The sequence below is a fragment of the Olea europaea genome, unplaced genomic scaffold (genome assembly GCF_002742605.1).
Source record: "Olea europaea var. sylvestris unplaced genomic scaffold, O_europaea_v1 scaffold830, whole genome shotgun sequence".
NCBI classification, from domain to species: Eukaryota; Viridiplantae; Streptophyta; class Magnoliopsida; order Lamiales; family Oleaceae; genus Olea; species Olea europaea.
Window position 1 is genome coordinate 141,772 of NW_019266741.1, and position 19,954 is coordinate 161,725.

Sequence of the window (19,954 nt, forward strand, 5' to 3'; positions counted from 1 at the left end):
TTAGGGGTTTTTACAGTGTAATTGATGTTGGGAAAAAAATTTATTTCTTCATTCTGTAAATTGTTCTCATTGTTTTACTTTTGACATTTAAATTCTCAAATCGATTACTATTTGCTCAAATCACTCGTTCCATCTCATTCCGTCAATTTTCTCCGTCAAATGGTCACGTGCTATCCCCTTAGTCCTCACGTGATTTATCCAAGGGTAATTTGGTCGAGCAAAGTTAGGAATTTGCAACACAACATAAATTTCGAGCTTTGGGTGACATTTTGAAATTGCCATAATAAGTTAGCAAGTTAAATCTTTAGTTTGCAATTAAGATCTCGAGTTTGATATGCAAAAGTAAGTATGCTGCGTAAATCTCAAGTATAATTTATTATCTAACTTCAAGCGCAGATAAATTTTGATTCACAATTCGAAATTACACTCTATTGTCCAATTGGGAAAAAGATTTGATGGAGCAAACGAGCTGAATGAGACGATAAAGATGATTCGTGTAAAGAATTGTCAATATAAGGATCCAAATATGAAAATAAAATTATAATACAATTTGTGCAATAAAGACAAATGATGAAAACATTTTTTTCAGAATATTTGCACACACAAAAAAAAAATTAAATAAATAAAAAATAAAAAAAAATTGAAACAAACAACATCGTTCAATCCGTTGGCCAAGATTTTAAGGGCCCTTCATATTAACGTGATCAGCGTTGCACCAAACCCATAGGGGTCCATGACGGAAGACCAGCGAGGGCATTAATGTAATTCGCAACAATCACGGCTCCTGATTGGCAGAGAATCAAGTGGCAGTAGATACGGGATATTAGGGAGTACCCATGTTTTACCCAGTCCGATGACGTGGAGACAACACATTGGATTATATACCATCAACAATATCAATTTGGGGCCCACTGAAAGTGAATGGTCATGATCTATGTCAGATTTTTGCTTAAAATAGAACGTTGAGGCTTCTGATATCGCGATTCGCGAAAGAAAATTGGAAATTTTGATCCCCTATCTATTGTTCTATAAACAATTTGATCCTAAACCTTTTAAAAAGGAGCACATTGATCCCTTAAATTTTCACTTGACATTTATAAGAGAACAATGTTATACATCTAGTCATCAACATCTAATGTGACAATGATATCACTACGACATTCTCCAATAATTTAAAATACAACACAATTTTATAGGAGAATGCTATGATTATCCCACTACCACATGGAGAAGGAAGTATCAACTTCTCACAATTATATAAGGTCAGAGAAATGAAAAAATCTAATGAACCTTATCTTTGAGGTCTGTTGGAATTGTTAAACCCTAAAATTGGCATCGATGGTGCTTACTAACAACATCATTCTTTATGAAAATTACATGTATCGATTTAAGTTTGATGAATGATTACACAACTATAATGAATGATTGATGATTAATTTTCTCTTTTTTTAATATTAGGGACCAACTCATTGTTGGAGCAATAAGATGAGGACCAACGATGCATTTTTCCCAAGAAAATATAAAGGATAATTTGAAAGAAAAAAAAAAATGAGTGTAAAGAAGGTTGTGTTCACGAGCATCATACGCAATAAATGCCGTGTCTCGAGTGTGTTTTGTGTGTGGAATGGAGGTGCAATTACTGGTGCATGGTGGCCTAGAGGCAACAGCATTCATGTAAAGGAACACGGCACGGGTATGGACCAATTGCCCTGCTCCATTTAATGCCATCCCATCAAGCACTATGCACCATTTCCAGCGACGGATCCAAAAATTAGAGTCAACTAGGACGATCAGCGACCTAACGAGTTCGTTTATTAATATTTAATTAAATAATACTAAATTTTTTTTATTAATATATAAATGCACTAAATCGTAATTCACATATTAACTATAATCAAGTTTCCATTTCGAAAATCACCAATTTTCACAAATACTAAGAGATTCCATAAGTCCACGGATACTAAAAGTTTCCATTTCGAAAATCTCCAATTTTCACATATTCCATAGTCCACATATATGATATCACGTATTCTCAAATTCACAAATTGCCCAATTTTCATATATACTAACAGCAAGCTTACAACTCACAAGCCATAGACAGGCTCATAGTAAATTCTCACAAAACATAAACTCCTAAATTTATAATTCATAAATTCATAATCATAAATCATAACTGATTAATTTAACTGATAACTCATAATTTCATAATAATAAATCGGTAAACAAACTAGGACAACAAAAACCCAAAAAATAAAAAAAATGGAAGAAAGGTTGCAGCTCACTGCTCACTTCACACCATCACAAGTGAAATCAATTATTGGCGATGCAGCCCCCAGGGCATATCTCCCAGTGGTAAAGGGGAGGACGGATAGGGCTCAGCGCGGCAGTGTGCAGAGTTCGATTCCCCGCAAGGTGGAATTGGCTTTGTTGCAAGCGGGAGTTACCATATGGATTAACAGCCTTGGCCTATCCATGTGCTCTCCACCCTGGCTCCTGGGAGGCACATCCTGCGATTTACCTCCTCCACGATGGCCCAGGGCAGGGTCGATGGGGGCCCCTAAGGTTGGGATTCAACCTTTTTTAATTATTGGCGATGCAGTGATGGTGTAGTGCTCCAGTGGCCAGTGGCTCAGGGTGAGTGCCAGCAGCGGAGAATAGGGTTTGGAATTCGAAGGCATTGTTTGATTTTGGGTTTGAAGTGTCGAGTACATCTGTGACACTGTGTGTGTAATTTGTGAAGTGAATAAAACCAGCAAGCAAACAGGCTTTGCATCTTCAATCCATTAGATTGAGTTATTGGGCCTAATATTTTTTCTCAACAACAGGGCCAAAAGAAAAAGGCCCACGACTTAAAAAAATTGCCCGAATCATTTTTGTCCATCTTCCAAATCACTCCCATTCTTCCCGGCCGACTGCACCAGTGTTTCAACGCTTCAATCTTTGTCCATAGCGATGAGGTGTCTGTAGGTTCTGTCGAAGCCAGCATGTGGAATCGCACCTCCTCGTCGAATCCTGGCTCTGCCACTGATTCTATTTTTTAGGATGATAAATGGGTCGAGTAGCTAGTTGGCTCGTAGGTTCAGACATTGAACTATTTTGGGGCTCATTTCGAGATGAGCTATGGTCCAGTTGAACTCACTTTTTTTTTTCATGATCCTAGCTCGATAAGGTCGTCTTTGCCAAACTCAGCCTATGAACAAATCGGACCATTTAAAATGAAGAGTCGAACAATCTAGTTCACATCTAATTGAAATGCCACGAATCTTCATAACATTGATAATTGGCTTGGCTTAATATTGTATCCAACTATTATTTTAATAATAGGACTAGAGTTTCATCATTAACACACGAGAAAGGAGATTTTCAATTATTTTACGCGTGGAGGACGAATTCTTGGTGGTTTTGGTCCAATTATTGATAATTTAATTGGAGCAGAGTCTAAAGAGCGGCGTACTACGTTTTCTTTAGAGAACTTTTATCCCCTCTAACTTTATTTGTTCACTTTAATTATTTCATAAACCTGTATTTAAATGTGATAAGATATGTTTATTAGACATAATTGTATGCGCCTATGCGGCATTAAACATTACTGAAAAAGAGAAAAGTTATCCTGTTTGGTACACATTAATGTAAAAATAAGAATAAAAATATAGCCGTTATGGCCCTACATAAGAAATAAAAAGTCAAATATGATGGTTTGATGTGATGGATAACGATCATATTTCTCATTTTAATGGGCAAAAAATGGAAAACAAACAGAGGTTAAATTTATCTATTATTCTAATAAGTATTTTTCAAAAAGAAAAAAAAATTAATAATAATAATAATATTGTATTTCTTTAAAACTATTTCTATAATTGGGATAATTATGAAAAAACATAGGTGCATTATAGTGTCCAACTTGGGCAGGACTCTCAAAAATCCCCGACGGCAAGGGTTGCTCAGGCCCCTCCCAGTTTCATTGCCATTCTTAAGTTCAATATATATATATATAAGAAAAGAAAGAAAGAAGAGAGAAGACTATTCATTTGCATTCAGGAATCGGAGGATAGAAACATGGCATTATGCTCATAAACAAGAATCTTATCCATCTAAGTTGATTTAGATAAGCATGGTTGACATTCTTACCTCTTTACTTGATCCATATAATTTAAATATTTATCAATTAAATAAAGCTACATTCTTGGAAAAAAAAAAAAAAAGAATTGTTTTTATTTACCTAATGTTTTTTAAGTATTCCAATGTGCTTGACACATTATACGAATAAAAAAATTAAATATACTAATAAATGGCCATAATAAGTATTTCTCATTTTCAATTTTAACTAGATCGCATTTAGTACTACATACTAAACATGTTATCCCAAAATATGACCCCATGATCACGCGTGCTTAAAACAATTCGTTTATTACATTTGTCATCACTTGTTTATTTTTATCACGACATGGACAACCGTGTCGCACATTTTATTGACGTTGACACATTATACGAATAAAAAAATTAAATATACTAATAAATGGCCATAATAAGTATTTCTCATTTTCAATTTTAACTAGATCGCATTTAGTACTACATACTAAACATGTTATCCCAAAATATGACCCCATGATCACGCGTGCTTAAAACAATTCGTTTATTACATTTGTCATCACTTGTTTATTTTATCACGACATGGATAATCGTGTCGCACATTTTATTGACGCGCACGTCACATGTCATGCTCAAAACAATCAAATCAAAAAAATTATTTCCATAACTAGGAGGAGACAAAATAAATCATACTTCTGTTTTCCTAGCAAATCAATGCATTTTTTATTCAAGATTGTTTGGTTAAGCTTTTAAATGCTTATAAGCAAAAAATTTCAATAAATGTATAACTATAAAGTAAGCAAAAGGTATGAGTTCCCAGAATGCTGTGAATAAAAATAAAATTTGGGTAACTTATAAGTATATCATTTGCCAAACACTTACCCTCATACGATCCTCTCCATGGACCCGCAAAGAGAAAATGCAGATGATCACTGTTTATGTGCACGCTTGGTGAACTGTCAGGCATGATCACCTGATTATTAACTTGAGTATAGGCCCCTCCATTTATATTCCATACACCCACCCTCTCTAGGTTTTGTATACATCTTCATTATCCACTGACCACTATATTGTATTTTCAAATTGAATCATGGATATCCCTTTATCAATTATGTAAGTTCATAAATGATGAATTCCAAATTGACTGGTATACTAGTGATTTATTTCTAGATGTTCAGATCATTGCTACTCCTCCACGTATATCGAGGAGAATTAGCTAAATTTGAGTTCGAATACCATCATCAACCACAACTCATTCGTTGATTCTTCAACATCGGTAGGGTTGGACTTCCACTTAGTTTCACCCAAACTTCATCCTAGTCATGAACAAATAATCCGAGTTTGAGTTCAAAAGTAGTCCCTCGTTCGATTGCTTTCAAGAAAGGAGGAGCAAATATATGTGTGTTTTGCATAATGATCAACCATCCAGTTTGTTTACTTTCAACTCACAAAATGTAACATCTGATCCTATATTGTTCTATTTAAGAAAACAAAACACACTATTCAAGTTATAACATGCACATACAAATGTATATTAGCTACTTTTTAGCAACAACAAAAAAATATAAAAAACGAAAATATTTAAATTGTACCCTCTCTTTACCCTTTTTGTTGCTAAAAACGCAATGATTAGCTCGAGTTTAAAACAATATCCTATGTTTCTAGGTAGTCCTAAGCTAGGCCTACATGAATCATTATTGAATTAAAAGGTGTAATTTATCGAAGTCACTTTTGTCGTAATAGGAATAAACAACGCATGATAAAAAAGAAGGTGCGCATAAGGGTACAAGTCTCCTTTTCAAAAATAAAAATCCTCCGGTGATTAATTTAAAACTATTGTAAATTTGAGGTCGCTTTGTTAAGGGTATTATCAATGTAAAAAATATAAACATTAAAGATTAACATCATCGTTAAAAAAATTTAGTCATAACACTCCATTTGTGTAGAAAGAATAAAAGAAATGAGCTAAAAAATAACAGCAATTAATCGTGCCGCCGTGTTCGGTTGAAATAAATCAGAAAACGTGATCTAGGAAACGATCTTTGCACATGTGATGAATTGATTAGATCTTTGTCCTAACCACGTGCTGTTGGAAAAGTTGATGAAGACTACGTTATGAATGGCATCTATAGTAGTAGGGCCCGCGAGTGTATAATTTCATAGAGCAACAGAAATGTTTAATTAGTTTCTTTAACTAATCAACTGCTACTTGGCTTGATTTTGGGTCCATCTGGCGTGCCTATCCAAAATTCAAAAGCTAAAGTTGATTTTAAATATATTTAGATAATTTTCTGAAAGTAATTTGCTTTACTGAAAGAGTTCTTTAAAAAAAAAACGTGATCTAGTATCACTTTTTTATGAAACCATTTTACGAGAGGCATAAATTTTGTCGAACATATGACTAGATAAGGTAGTTAAGAGGGCCCTTGCACGTTCATTTGGTTTATTGACAAGATTGATAACTGTGTTGAGCTCCGGATTAAGTCTTGACTTGTTCCATGTTTATTGTGCATCGACGAAGGCTAGGCTTTAAAATATTTCCATTGTCGTCATTTACACGTGGGTCATTCTGTGTGGGTGGCTTGCTATTCTTCGTCTGCATAACTAATTAATTTTTTACAGTTTACTGCCTACTACAAAACATGCTCGATATCGTGTATCAAAACTCAAAAGTATATTTTCTCTTTGAAAACTAAAAACGCGTCGCAGAAGCTATTTGGGCCTATATAATGGTCCATAGATTAATCTGTATTCGTGATGGCCCATTAGCATTGCTGGTTACTGGGCTTAAATGTTGTTGAAAAGACACTTTTGCAATGCTAATAATTTTCGATCGAGGAAATTGGGCCTAACGCTAACACCATCACTAACTTTTCTTTTGAGAAAGTGGAATTAGGAGAGTCACGAATCGCTTGACAAATCCTATTTAGAAATTTTGAAAATAGATACTCAAAAAATGCCATATAAATATTCCGCAGCAATTATAACAAACTTTAAAAGAAATTGATGCAACGAAAAGGGACGCTCTTATTAGACAAAAATATATAATGAGACACAAAAAATCCTATAAATAAGATTTAAAATTTGTTAACTCAGAATTGTGTATTAACAATTGTACCAGGAACTTCTTCTGTAGTTCCAAATGGAATTTCTGAATGTTCATACTGAAGCCAATCCTTTGCACAGATAAGAGCCTCAAGTACCGATGGTTTTAATGAACTTCGGTAGCTATCCATCTTTCTCGTTCTTGTATCGAACACAGAATCCGCGGGTACAGTGGATACTGGAATAGATAAAACATCAGATGCCATTTTCGACAAAGTTGGGTATTTTGATCTATTTACTCTCCACCAACCTAGAACATCGAAATCTTGTACACGAGGTAGGAGAGATTCTTCTAGATACTGATCTAGTTCGGATTTCATCTGTTGGCCATTCATTATATCCGAAATATAGATGTCAAAATCCGAAAACCCAATATCACCATTAGGCAGAAGACCGTCGTCTTGAGGTATATCTGTTTTTACAACAGCCTCGTTTCCTTCTTCTATAAAAGTTGGTGGAGGAAGGCATTGCACTACGTACTCGAGATAAAGTTCGTGCACATCTTCATCAATGATCTTGATCCAATTGTCTGCATCCTCGCCGTAGATTCTGGGGAAGCTGAATTCCACGAGCTTCATTTTCAACCTCGGGTCCATAACTACAGCAACTGCCAAGACTAGTTTACAGTCCTCCCAATATCTAGTGAATTTCTCATGCAACGGTTTGGTAAGGCTGCTGACAAAGAGATCTGGGCTCGAAGCATCATGCATCAGTTCTAGCTGAATTTTCCACACTTCGTGGAAGAATGTATTCGTAGTCGGATATAAAGGGCCTGTTAGAATGTTGGCAGCCTCGTAGAAAAGCTTCAAATATACGCAAAGAGTTTCCACTTGTCTCCACTCATCCATTGATGGAGGTCTCTCATAATCTGGATCTGAAGTATCCAGGCATGAAAATACCTCCTTTAGTTCAGAAGCAGCCATCAACATGTGATATGTAGTATTCCATTTGGTAAGGTCATCGACAATTAAGTTCTTTGTGCTGGGCACTTGAAGCTGTTGTTTCAGTTTGATGAATCTTTCTTCACGAGCTTCTGAAGTCTTCACGTACTTAACACTGTCGCGGACCTTCTCAACAGTTTCCCGAACAAACCCTAATGCATCTTGTGCAAGCCTCGTCAAAGTACAAGCATAACAACTGTTAATTAATAGCTGTCCATTGAGAATACGGGAGTTTTTGATTGATAGGAGGCCCCTAAGATTTCTCTTTGCATTTTCATTTGCATGGGATTGGTCGAGAGTGAGGGTAAATAGCTTGCTCTCAGAGCTCCAAGCATTTAGAGAAGCAGCAACAGCTTGATCAAAGGCAGTTTCTGAGTCAGGAGATGGTAACGTTACAACATTGAAGATCCGCCTATACAGTTTCCAGTCGCAGCCAATGAAGTGTCCTGTCAGGAGTCCGTAGGACACCCTTAGGTCTGAAGTCCACAAATCCAGAGTAAGGCTAACTCGTCCTGGGATTCCAGCAACAAGGTTCAGAAGGTTTTGCTTCTCTCTGAAATAAATGCCCAGTATGTGTTCTTGGACAGTATTGGTGCTCATTGTAATAAAATGGGGATGAAGACACCTTGCAAAATCAATGAAGCCAGAATGTTCAACCATGTGAAGAGGATATTCATGCTGAATGATCATTTTTGCAATTTCACGGCTGCATAGGTCCTGATCAAAAGAGAAACTAGCTGGTCTAGGGGTAGCCCGGAGGCGCTTTCTTGGTTGTATCGTACCATTTCCAGAAACATCAGATTTTGTATCATGGTTGTAAATACCGAGTTGAAATTTCCCTTGATTACACCGGCTGACAGGGCAGATCCCCAATGAAATATGGCGTTTAAGGTGACTGGTGCCTGCTAATTTTGAACCTGATATATAAGCAAATGATTTCTTGCATTGGTTACAGCAGGCCCTGATACAGTCAGCATTAACAGTTACAATTGTGAAGTGGTCCCAGACTATGGACTTCTTTCTCCTGCGTTTATTAGGCTGCACACCTGAATTGGAGTTCTCAACCTGATTAGTAGGGACATCCATAGATGAATTCTGCAAACAAAAAGGATAGAACGGCCATGATCAGACATGCACATTTTAGATTGTCAAATAACCTTCAACTCTGCAATATATCAAAAGTAGCTTAGTACTAACACCCTTATTATGTATGCGGGTAAAGGAAGGTGAGGGATGAAATATAAAATTGCACATTCTTCCTCCTTTGAGCACTTGTGTATAAAGCTAAAGTTAATCTCCATCCACAAAATACAAACAGACACAAAAAAGAAAAAATCAATTATAAATATACAGGATAACAAAGCCAGAAAGGTGCAAGATGTCATGAATATGTTTACGTCTGTACAATGTAGTCACATGCTAAAGTGCCAACAGCATGCCTGAATTCAAAAAAGGCATCACATAATAGTTTTTTTTTCTTTTAAATGACCGTGCGTGTCCGACTCAGCTTACGCGCATCTTGATTAATTCCATAGGCCCGAAAGTTTACAATCGGATACTCACCTTAGTGGTCTAAGGGAACTCGAACCGGTAACCACTGAGGAGCAAACTCAATGCCTGACCACTAAATTACTCCTTAGAGTTTATATCATCACATAATAGTATGATTCACTATATAAAGTAACACTGAAAGTGTAAATTTCATCGTTGCCATAAAGCTTAAGTACACGACCGAAATAAAACAGCAGGCTAAAATTTCTCTCCATCAGTGACATGAAGTTCACCGATAACAATAGACATCACTATCACACGTAAATATATCGATTTACAATACAAGAAAAATAGAGGAACTGACATGAATTTCACTACGAATATTCATTGGATTGCTACTTTCGCATTGACTTGCCAAAAATTTTTCATGCTAAAAGCTTAAACTACTACCCGTAGTCCAAATATATAAACAAAAATATTCACTGTATATTTAATTACATAGAATTGAACCCAAAAACTAATAAAATTATTGATCAATTTTGAATTGCTTTTTCAAAAATTTTGATTCCAAGATGATAGTTTCCGCATTGCGAGAGTAGCCTAGACATTTTCAAGGTTTGAGCAATCATGTATCTTCCAAGTAATGGTAAACCTAACAACAAAGGCTAATTGAATTATGCTAATAAACACAGTATAACGTCATCATTCACAAGCACAAGAAGGTAAACATGAAGAAAATTTTGACACAAACACATGATAGAGCTCACCTTTAAAATTTTAAACCGCTCTATTAAGGGAGGATACTCAATGAGCTTATAAACTCCCAAGCAAATACATAACTTAAGTGTTACGATAAGTTAGGACATCGTTACCACCCCTTTTGTCAAAATCGACATCTAATGAGACCCATATTCTCAATTGTGTACCCTCACAGACTCAACATTCACCCGAAAGGAACCCCTCTCGGTTTGTCATGTCCACAACGAGGGCAATATCTAAAAGAGGGTCTCTTTGATACAACTGTATCTCACCCTTGAAACCAAATTGAAGGTCATCAATGTGCTAAAAGTCTTGTCTTGCCAAAAAGCACGTGAGGATAGTCACAAGCACTCCTCTTTTTAGAAGTGGTGTTTATTTCTCAATTACTCAATTACAAGATTTTACGGACATATCATTCAATCGCATGAGATCCTCTCCGAGTCGTTGATAAAGTGACATCTCCAATTGGAAGCAGTCCAATGTGCTTATAAACCCAACCCTATAGACCTAATGTGGACTCTGACAAAAATTTACAAATTTCTTCCAAGGAAAACCACCCAACTATATCATCAAAACAACAAAACACAGTGTCTTAAATAAACAAGAAACCCCTAAATTTGCCTTCACACTGAAACCTTATGGTCCAAGGACAACATATTAATCGATAAAAACTACGACTTCAAAACAAGTTTCAAGCATAAGAACAAACATAACTTGCGGCTAAAACATATGAATATAAATAATAATAATAACGTAAAAAAAAAAAAAAAAAAAAAACGTTACATAGATGAATTGAAACTTACTTCAATGGCGAAATGAAAATCTTTACGACGCAAAACCAGGGTTTAGGGTTTAACGGTAATCAATTTACAGTTATTTTTGAAGAAAACTGAATGGAGGGAGAGAAGGGAAGAGAAGAAGATGGGCTTTTGAGAGAAACGGAACTCTTAAACCCTAGTGGACTTTAGACTGATTCGTGAGGTTTTGAGCTTTTAAAGGCGGCCTATTTATTGATGGACCTTAACCCACTCTCTGCCTTACGATTAAATCTGAACCGTCGAAAAGACCTATTTAACTTTTTCGCATATCATCTAATTCCAATTATTCTTTCCCCCCCCCCCATTCCCGTTAGAATGAAAGTTTTATGCGGATTGAATTTTAAGTGTACTCAATCTCTCTCGTGTATTTAGCTCTCGTTTAGCCCCTATTAATTTTCATTTCATTATATTTCGTTTTTCTCTCCTATTAAACGAAAACTTTTACTTATTTTTCAACCATTTATTTTTCAAAAAAACACTATTCCATCAATTTTCATTACCACAAAATGGGGGCCAAATGAGGGCTTAATTATAAAAACCTTTGATAATATAGCCCTTGTTTGGCCCCCAATAATTTTGATTATAATGGAGAGAATAATATATAGATATATTTCTTTTAAATGGATAGTTGTAAAAAAATGAAAAGATTTTGATTTATGTGTAATATTATTTTATTGAAAATTGTATGGTAAAAAATATGAGAAAGAAGAATTTAATTTAATTTGATAAGATTTAATGGAGGCCAAATGGGGGCATAATGCTGTACTAGCGATTAAGAATCCATAGATCTCAAATGCCGTGTCTAAATAAGAATCCATTTTCAAACTAAAGGAGTGGGCCTCTTAGTGGATAAGTATTAGAAATAAAGGTTGACAAGCAACACATCGTTATTCATGACTGATTAGTCCTCCGTTCATTCCCATGATCAAGTTATTACTTGGGTGGTAGGCATAACTTATTTTTCGTGTCAATATGTGATGGCCTCGTATAGGGATCGACTAAACCTACTTTTAACATACAAGTGAGGAAAGTTGAGCCTCTTGTACATGTCGAGGCCAAAGTGTTATCAATCTACGAGGGATGCCTTGAAAATTCTCGGAACCTTGAGATAAGTCTGGTCGAGATTTTAACTTCTCGTACAATAGCATGTTATATAATGTTACAAATTATAAATATTCAAACATTAAAAAAAAAAAACGAAAACTAGGTAACTAGTCTTTTTTGTTGAACTTAGCCCCTGTTTGTTTCTCATTATTTAGCTATTAAAATGAAAAATATGACCGTTATCCATCACATCAAGTCATCATATTTTAATTTATATCTCTTGTGTGGAGTCCATAACGACCATATTTTTCATTCTCATTCTTATATTAATGAGAAACAAACGGGGCCCTAATAAAACTTCCTCCATTTATAGCTTTCTAAAAGCGGAAATAAAATATTTGATTTCATCCTATATTTTTCGTTCTTATTGTTCTTTTCTATTTTTCGTTAACGAAAAGTCAGAGTCGGACGTAAAAATATCTTAGTGGTGTTTGTGCCCCATTATTTGTGAATAATGTATTATGAAATAGTGATTGATATTGAAATGTGTGGTTAAAAAATAAAGAAAATTTTTTTATTTACATATAATATTATTTTAATGAAGTATGTGTGGTTAAAAATGAGTGTTGTGGAAAAAATAATGTGATAAAATTATAAACAAACAAAGCTTACTTTCCTACCGACCATGTGTATCTCTCATATTGACTTTCTCTTTCAAGTCTCAATTGATATATCAAAAAATATGTAGAGAAAGTCTCGACATTTATAAGTAATGCAATATTTAAATCCCTAATTTTTTTTCACGATATTCATTATTTTAATATTTGGAATTGTCGCACTTTTATATATTAACAAATTGTTGTAGTCCATTGTTGGTAGGAAAAATATATATAATATTTCATTTCCAGTTGGACCAACGTCGATCCAAGTCACGCGGGCCAATTGTCAGGATCACCTCAACTGCCGCAACACTATAAAATTGGAATTGAGCGCTTGTTTGGAGGAGATTTTCACAAAATGGTAATGAGAATTTCAACCGTTCTGGAAATCTGGTCCCCTCTGCAGGCCGCAATTTTTTACTGCATATTTGCCAAATTACCATAAATGCCCATCATTCAAATGAAATGGATTAAATATGCACGGGTACCTGGGTCATTTTGTAAAAAATGGTCAATAATTGCGGCCCAAATTTTGATGTAACGGTCAAAATTTTAATTAAAATTTTATTGAGAATCGCCTCCAAACAACCTCTGATTATCTGCTTCACCCTACAACTTTAAGCCAGTTGGAACATTTTTTCCTGGCAACTAGGAAATTTATTATTTTAAAATCATTCCGATAAGATCCAGCATGATCTTCCAGAAGAAACCAGTTGAAACATTTAGGGGTTACAATGAAATAATTTTAAAATATGGGGGTGGAATTAACCTTGATAGACGAATCCCAACTACCCTAGCCCGGACACCACCTCGGAGAGAGAAAGCAAACAACAACGGATAATTCATATGGTTAATCTAGATATGTACTAGTCACATTTTCAAAAAGGGTTAATGTTATCTAAAATTAATGGTGCTTAACACTTAATTCACGTGAGTCGAGGATCTATTTTTAGAGCATGTTCGATGTCCATTTTTTGCAAAAAATAAATTTTGAAATAGCGATTTGATGAAGAATGTCTAGTTAAGGAATAAGAAAAAATTTTGGGTTTACGTATAATATTATTTTATTGAAAAATGTGTAGTTGAAAAAAATAGATAAAAAAGTATTTTGAAAAAAATTGGAAATCCAACAAAACCTTTATTGAGTAATGCTTTCTATTTGTTATCAATCAAGGTAGCAATTGACTCATAGTCGCTTAGACCAATGACGATCATCACCGATGATATATCACTGTTGGTAATGATGACATATCATTGTTGACCTTTAGTTATGGAATGCATTTCGATTAATTGATTGATTAGAAGTGGATCTACTGTCTTTTTAACTAGTGTTAAATATCATCATTCTTTATATAGTTTGTGTAAATCTCTTTCTTGAAACTTAAGTGGTCCAACCTAGTTCGAGAAGGTTCGAACCTCAAACTCTACTCGATCAATTTTCATTCTTAACTTTTAAATGTCTATAATTTTGTCTAGTTGCCTTATAAAATAGGTGAATTTAAAGGATAGCTATATCCAATTACACTTTTTAAGAGTATCTAAGATACACTCTATTTTTTAAAAGAATATTTTATCATTTGAAAAATGTCTATAAATCTATAGGGTTAAAATTTTGAAGTATTCCAATAAATTCTTTATATTTAACACTTAATTTTATTACTCTCAAAAAATAATTATTATTTCTCCCTTCGTTTTTTGTTGTTGTTTTAACTAGCTTTCTCTAAATTATTTTATTATTTTTTTACATTCGATATTGAAATACTTTAAATGCATTTAAGTAGGACTGCACAATAAATTGTGAAACCGTAAATCGACCTGAATACATTGGTCTGAAAACCGTTGGTTTGAGTCCACGTGGACCTCGCGATTTTTCCCCCTCAAACCAAACAAAACCGTTTTAAAATGATTGGGTTTAAATTTCGATATTCAAAAATCACACAAAATTGAACCGAAACTTTTTTATTTTTAATTGAAAAGCTAATTTCATTAAATCATAAATTTTACACTTTTCAAGTAAAAAAACCAATTTAGTAATTTATAATTTTCTCAGATTTTGGATGGGACTCGAGGCATAATCAAAATCAACAGATTAATAAGAGGATGGCAATGGATTACTCATGGAGACATTTTGCTTTTTCTACACCTACTCCACGAGAGGAACCGTCACATCCTCGTCATAGAGCAGCGGCTTTTGATTAGTGAATCCATTGATTGGTTTATAATTTTCTTAATCGAAGAAGCAGTGGTGAATTTTCTTTTATTTGAAGCATCACTTTACTATATTTGAATTTCTTTATTTTATTTTCACACGTTCTGTATTTAGAAAAATAAGAGAGGAAGGCTATGAATTAGTGATGGCAATGGCTCGAGTCGAGTCGGCTCGGCCCTTTAACCCACGAGCATGGCTCGGACTCGTGGCTCGTGAAAGACGAGCCGAGCTCGAGCTCTGCCGCTCGCGAGCTCGTGATTTTTTTAATTTTTTGTTTTTTTGTAAATTTGCACATTTTGAACCTTTTTATTAAAAAAAATTTCATATTTTTTTGACGAGCCCACGAGCTCGTGGGCTCATCAAAATGGCTTGTGGGCCGTGTGCCCACAAGTCGCTCGTGGGCTCGATGAGGCTCGAAATGATGAGCCCGAGCCGCCCACGAGCCATCGAGATCTCGGCTCGTTTGACATCCCTAGCTATGACGATCAATCATTATTGGTTAAGATGGGGTTCCTTTATTTGCATACACTGTTTCTTTATGCATTTGGTGATGAATATGAGAAAGTTGAAGAAGAAAGATTATATGTTGCAGGTCAACTTGTAGTGGTTATATAACCTATTGAAGAATTATGCGTTCAGAGCAAAGTAGAGTTTTATTTCTTTTCTTTACTACCTCTTCATCTCACGGATTGTTACAATCTATTTCGGACATTTTATCTAAGTTAGCTCTAAATATGGTGTAGGCATCAAAACGAACAAGAAAATGTGTTCAATGTTTTACATAAGTAGCAAATGGAGAACAAGAATTAAAGAAAAATATAGTTCGAGGCACATTATCACTCATGCAAAAAAAGAGGGCTTGACTTATTGCGTTGCTGCATGTATATTATTACTTGTAAAAATTTGAGGGAAGAAACCTATTATCACGTGGGTTATGCTATATGTGACACACCGGTGTACACCTCATGTGGCCTACACTTTTTTTTAATTGGGCGTGCCCCCCTCGTGAAGGGAGCTTACACTGAAGGTCCGAAGTGTCAATCCCCAATATACAAATAGCATAATTCATTGACATGTTACTAGATGCTATGTTGTTAATACTTTTTTGTCTTTTTGTTTGTATTTCGAATTTCAGACAAATATGAATGTAATTTAATATTTAACAATATTAGTTCTCGTTTAAACTTATATGTTAACTTGTTTTATATTATTCTAATGTCCATGGATAAATCGCGGATTAAAATCAAACCATACCGCAAATAATGGTTTGGTTTGAAAACCAAAATGTTTTGGTGGTTTGAAAAAATTTCAAATAGCATGAAATGATTTGAGTTGAAAATATGACACAAACCGTCCAAATCGAACAACATTCACCCCTACATTTAATTTAATGGTTTGTTTTGAAATATAAAATAGCTTGATTTGGTTTGAAAAAATTTCAAACAACGTGAAATTATTTGGGTTGAAAATTTGATATTAACCGTCCAAATCGAATCACATTCATCCCTACGTTTAATTATAGAGAGTGCCTCCTTGTANTTCATTCTTAACTTTTAAATGTCTATAATTTTGTCTAGTTGCCTTATAAAATAGGTGAATTTAAAGGATAGCTATATCCAATTTCACTTTTTAAGAGTATCTAAGATACACTCTATTTTTTAAAAGAATATTTTATCATTTGAAAAATGTCTATAAATCTATAGGGTTAAAATTTTGAAGTATTCCAACAAATTCTTTATATTTAACACTTAATTTTATTACTCTCAAAAAATAATTATTATTTCTCCCTTCGTTTTTTGTTGTTGTTTTAACTAGCTTTCTCTAAATTATTTTATTATTTTTTTACATTCGAAATTGAAATACTTTAAATGCATTTAAGTAGGACTGCACAATAAATTGTGAAACCGTAAATCGACCTGAATACATTGGTCTGAAAACCGTTGGTTTGAGTCCACGTGGACCTCGCGATTTTTCCCCCTCAAACCAAACAAAACCGTTTTAAAATGATTGGGTTTAGATTTCGATATTCAAAAATCATACAAAATTGAACCGAAACTTTTTTATTTTTAATTGAAAAGCTAATTTCATTAAATCATAAATTTTACACTTTTCAAGTAAAAAAACCAATTTAGTAATTTATAATTTTCTCAGATTTTGGATGGGACTCGAGGCATAATCAAAATCAACAGATTAATAAGAGGATGGCAATGGATTACTCATGGAGACATTTTGCTTTTTCTACACCTACTCCACGAGAGGAACCGTCACATCCTCGTCATAGAGCAACGGCTTTTGATTAGTGAATCCATTGATTGGTTTATAATTTTCTTAATCGAAGAAGCAGTGGTGAATTTTCTTTTATTTGAAGCATCACTTTACTATATTTGAATTTCTTTATTTTATTTTCACATGTTCTGTATTTAGAAAAATAAGAGAGGAAGGCTATGAATTAGTGATGGCAATGGGTCGAGTCGAGTCGGCTCGGCCCTTTAACCCACGAGCATGGCTCAGACTCGTGGCTCGTGAAAGACGAGCCGAGCTCGGGCTCGGCCGCTCGCGAGCTCATGATTTTTTTAATTTTTAAATTTTTTTTTTGTAAATTTGCACATTTTGAACCTTTTTATTAAAAAAAATTTCATATTTTTTTGACGGGCCCACGAGCTCGTGGGCTCGTCAAAATGGCTTGTGGGCCGTGTGCCCACAAGTCGCTCGTGGGCTCGATGAGCCGAGCAGGCTCGGCTCAGGCTCGAAATGACGAGCCCGAGCCGCCCACGAGCTATCGAGCTCTCGGTCCGTTTGACATCCCTAGCTATGATGATCAATCATTATTGGTTAGGATGGGGTTCCTTTATTTGCATACACTGTTTCTTTGTGCATTTGGTGATGAATATGAGAAAGTTGAAGAAGAAAGATTATATGTTGCAGGTTAACTTTTAGTGGTTATATAAGAAGAATTATGCGTTCACAGCAAAGTAGAGTTTTATTTCTTTTCTTTACTACCTCTTCGTCTCACGGATTGTTACAATCTATTTCGGACACTTTATCTAAGTTAGCTCTAAATATGGTGTAGGCATCAAAACGAACAAGAAAATGTGTTCAATGTTTTACATAAGTAGCAAATGGAGAACAAGAATTAAAGAAAAATATAGTTCGAGGCACATTATCACTCATGCAAAAAAAGAGGGCTTGACTTATTGTGTTGCTGCATGTATATTATTACTTGTAAAAATTTGAGGGAAGAAACCTATCATCACGTGGGTTATGCTATATGTGACACGCTGGTGTACACCTCATGTGGCCTACACTTTTTTTTAATTGGGCGTGCCCCCCTCGTGAAGAGAGCTTACACCGAAGGTCCGAAGTGTCAATCCCCAAATACAAATAGCATAATTCATTGACATGTTACTAGATGCTATGTTGTTAATACTTTTTTGTCTTTTTGTTTGTATTTCGAGTTTCAGACAAATATGAATGTAATGTAATATTTAACAATATTAGTTCTCGTTTAAACTTATATGTTAACTTGTTTTATATTATTCTAATGTCTATGGATAAATCGTGGATTAAAATCAAACCATACCGCAAATAATGGTTTGGTTTGAAAACCAAAATGTTTTGGTGGTTTGAAAAAATTTCAAATAGCATGAAATGATTTGAGTTTAAAATATGACACAAACCGTCCAAATCGAACAACATTCACCCCTACATTTAATTTAATGGTTTGTTTTGAAATATAAAATAGCTTGATTTGGTTTGAAAAAATTTCAAACAGCGTGAAATGATTTGGGTTGAAAATTTGATATTAACCGTCCAAATCGAATCACATTCATCCCTACGTTTAATTATAGAGAGTGCCTCCTTGTATGCGCAGTGTACATACAATTCTTGTTCCCTGACCTGTTGGAGTACATCCCGCAATTTACCCCCCTCACAAATCTCTAGGAGAGGGACGATGAAAACTCTCAAAATTGGGGTTCAACTTTTTTTTAATTTTAAAGAGTGAGCTTGGCTTTTCAATTCGTGAAGTAGGGATCAGAACATCTGCAAAAACTCTGTAATTGAAGAGTCAATCTAAAAATTAATTCAGCACGTAATAGAAAAATTTTCAGAAATGTGAAGATAAGACCAGAAGAGGATTTTATCCGAATGAGACAGGCCTGCACGCCATCCAACGGGAGCGGACGTGCAGGAACCGGGAAACCCTACCCAAACAGAAAATATATAAATAGGGTTGCTCTTGGATGTTGGCAAGTCCACTGCAGACAATGCAGCTTCACCTTCTGATTTTCAATTTCGCATCCAAATGGTAGGCTTGAAAAACTTAATCACGCATTTAAAAAAGTCCACTTGTATTAAATGACAATAAATTCAATTTTAATTAATTGCACTTGCCATTAATTTGTTGGTAAAAAGTGAAAATTTCAAGGATCCATTAATTCAATAAAAAGTGAAACTTATCAATATCAAATCTTCACAATATTTTCAATAAATCATATATTTCTCTCGTCTTCTTGCGTTATTAAATATATAGCTTATGAAGGTAAATGATACCAAATTCTACTTCTTTCTAATTGATAAGACAAGGCATCTAAACTTTTTTCACCAAAAATAGGGTTGCTCTTGGATGTTGGCAAGTCCACTGCAGACAATGCAGCTTCACCTTCTGATTTTCAATTTCGCATCCAAATGGTAGCTTGAAAAACTTAATCACGCATTTAAAAATGTCCACTTGTATTAAATGACAATAAATTCAATTTTAATTAATTGCACTTGCCATTAATTTGTTGGTAAAAAGTGAAAATTTCAAGGATTAATTCAATAAAAAGTGAAACTTATCAA

At 34.6% G+C, this 19,954-nt stretch overlaps 1 protein-coding gene across 2 annotated transcripts; it reads right to left on the reverse strand.

The window, feature by feature from the left end:
- Positions 1-7,096: 7,096 nt before the first annotated feature.
- On the reverse strand, positions 7,097-11,373 carry LOC111391790 (zinc finger BED domain-containing protein DAYSLEEPER-like). Of its 2 annotated transcripts, none has more exons than XM_023017053.1 (2): positions 11,189-11,373; positions 7,097-9,181 (listed from the first exon to the last, which is right to left on the reverse strand). In XM_023017053.1, exon 2 carries the CDS (start codon positions 8,823-8,825, stop codon positions 7,182-7,184), a length of 1,644 nt encoding a protein of 547 aa, XP_022872821.1. In that variant the 5' UTR covers positions 8,826-9,181; positions 11,189-11,373; the 3' UTR covers positions 7,097-7,181. The 2 variants fall into 2 exon arrangements, with proteins under 2 accessions (XP_022872821.1, XP_022872820.1); XM_023017052.1 differs by having other exon boundaries at positions 7,097-9,230.
- Between the last annotated feature and the right edge of the window lie 8,581 nt (positions 11,374-19,954).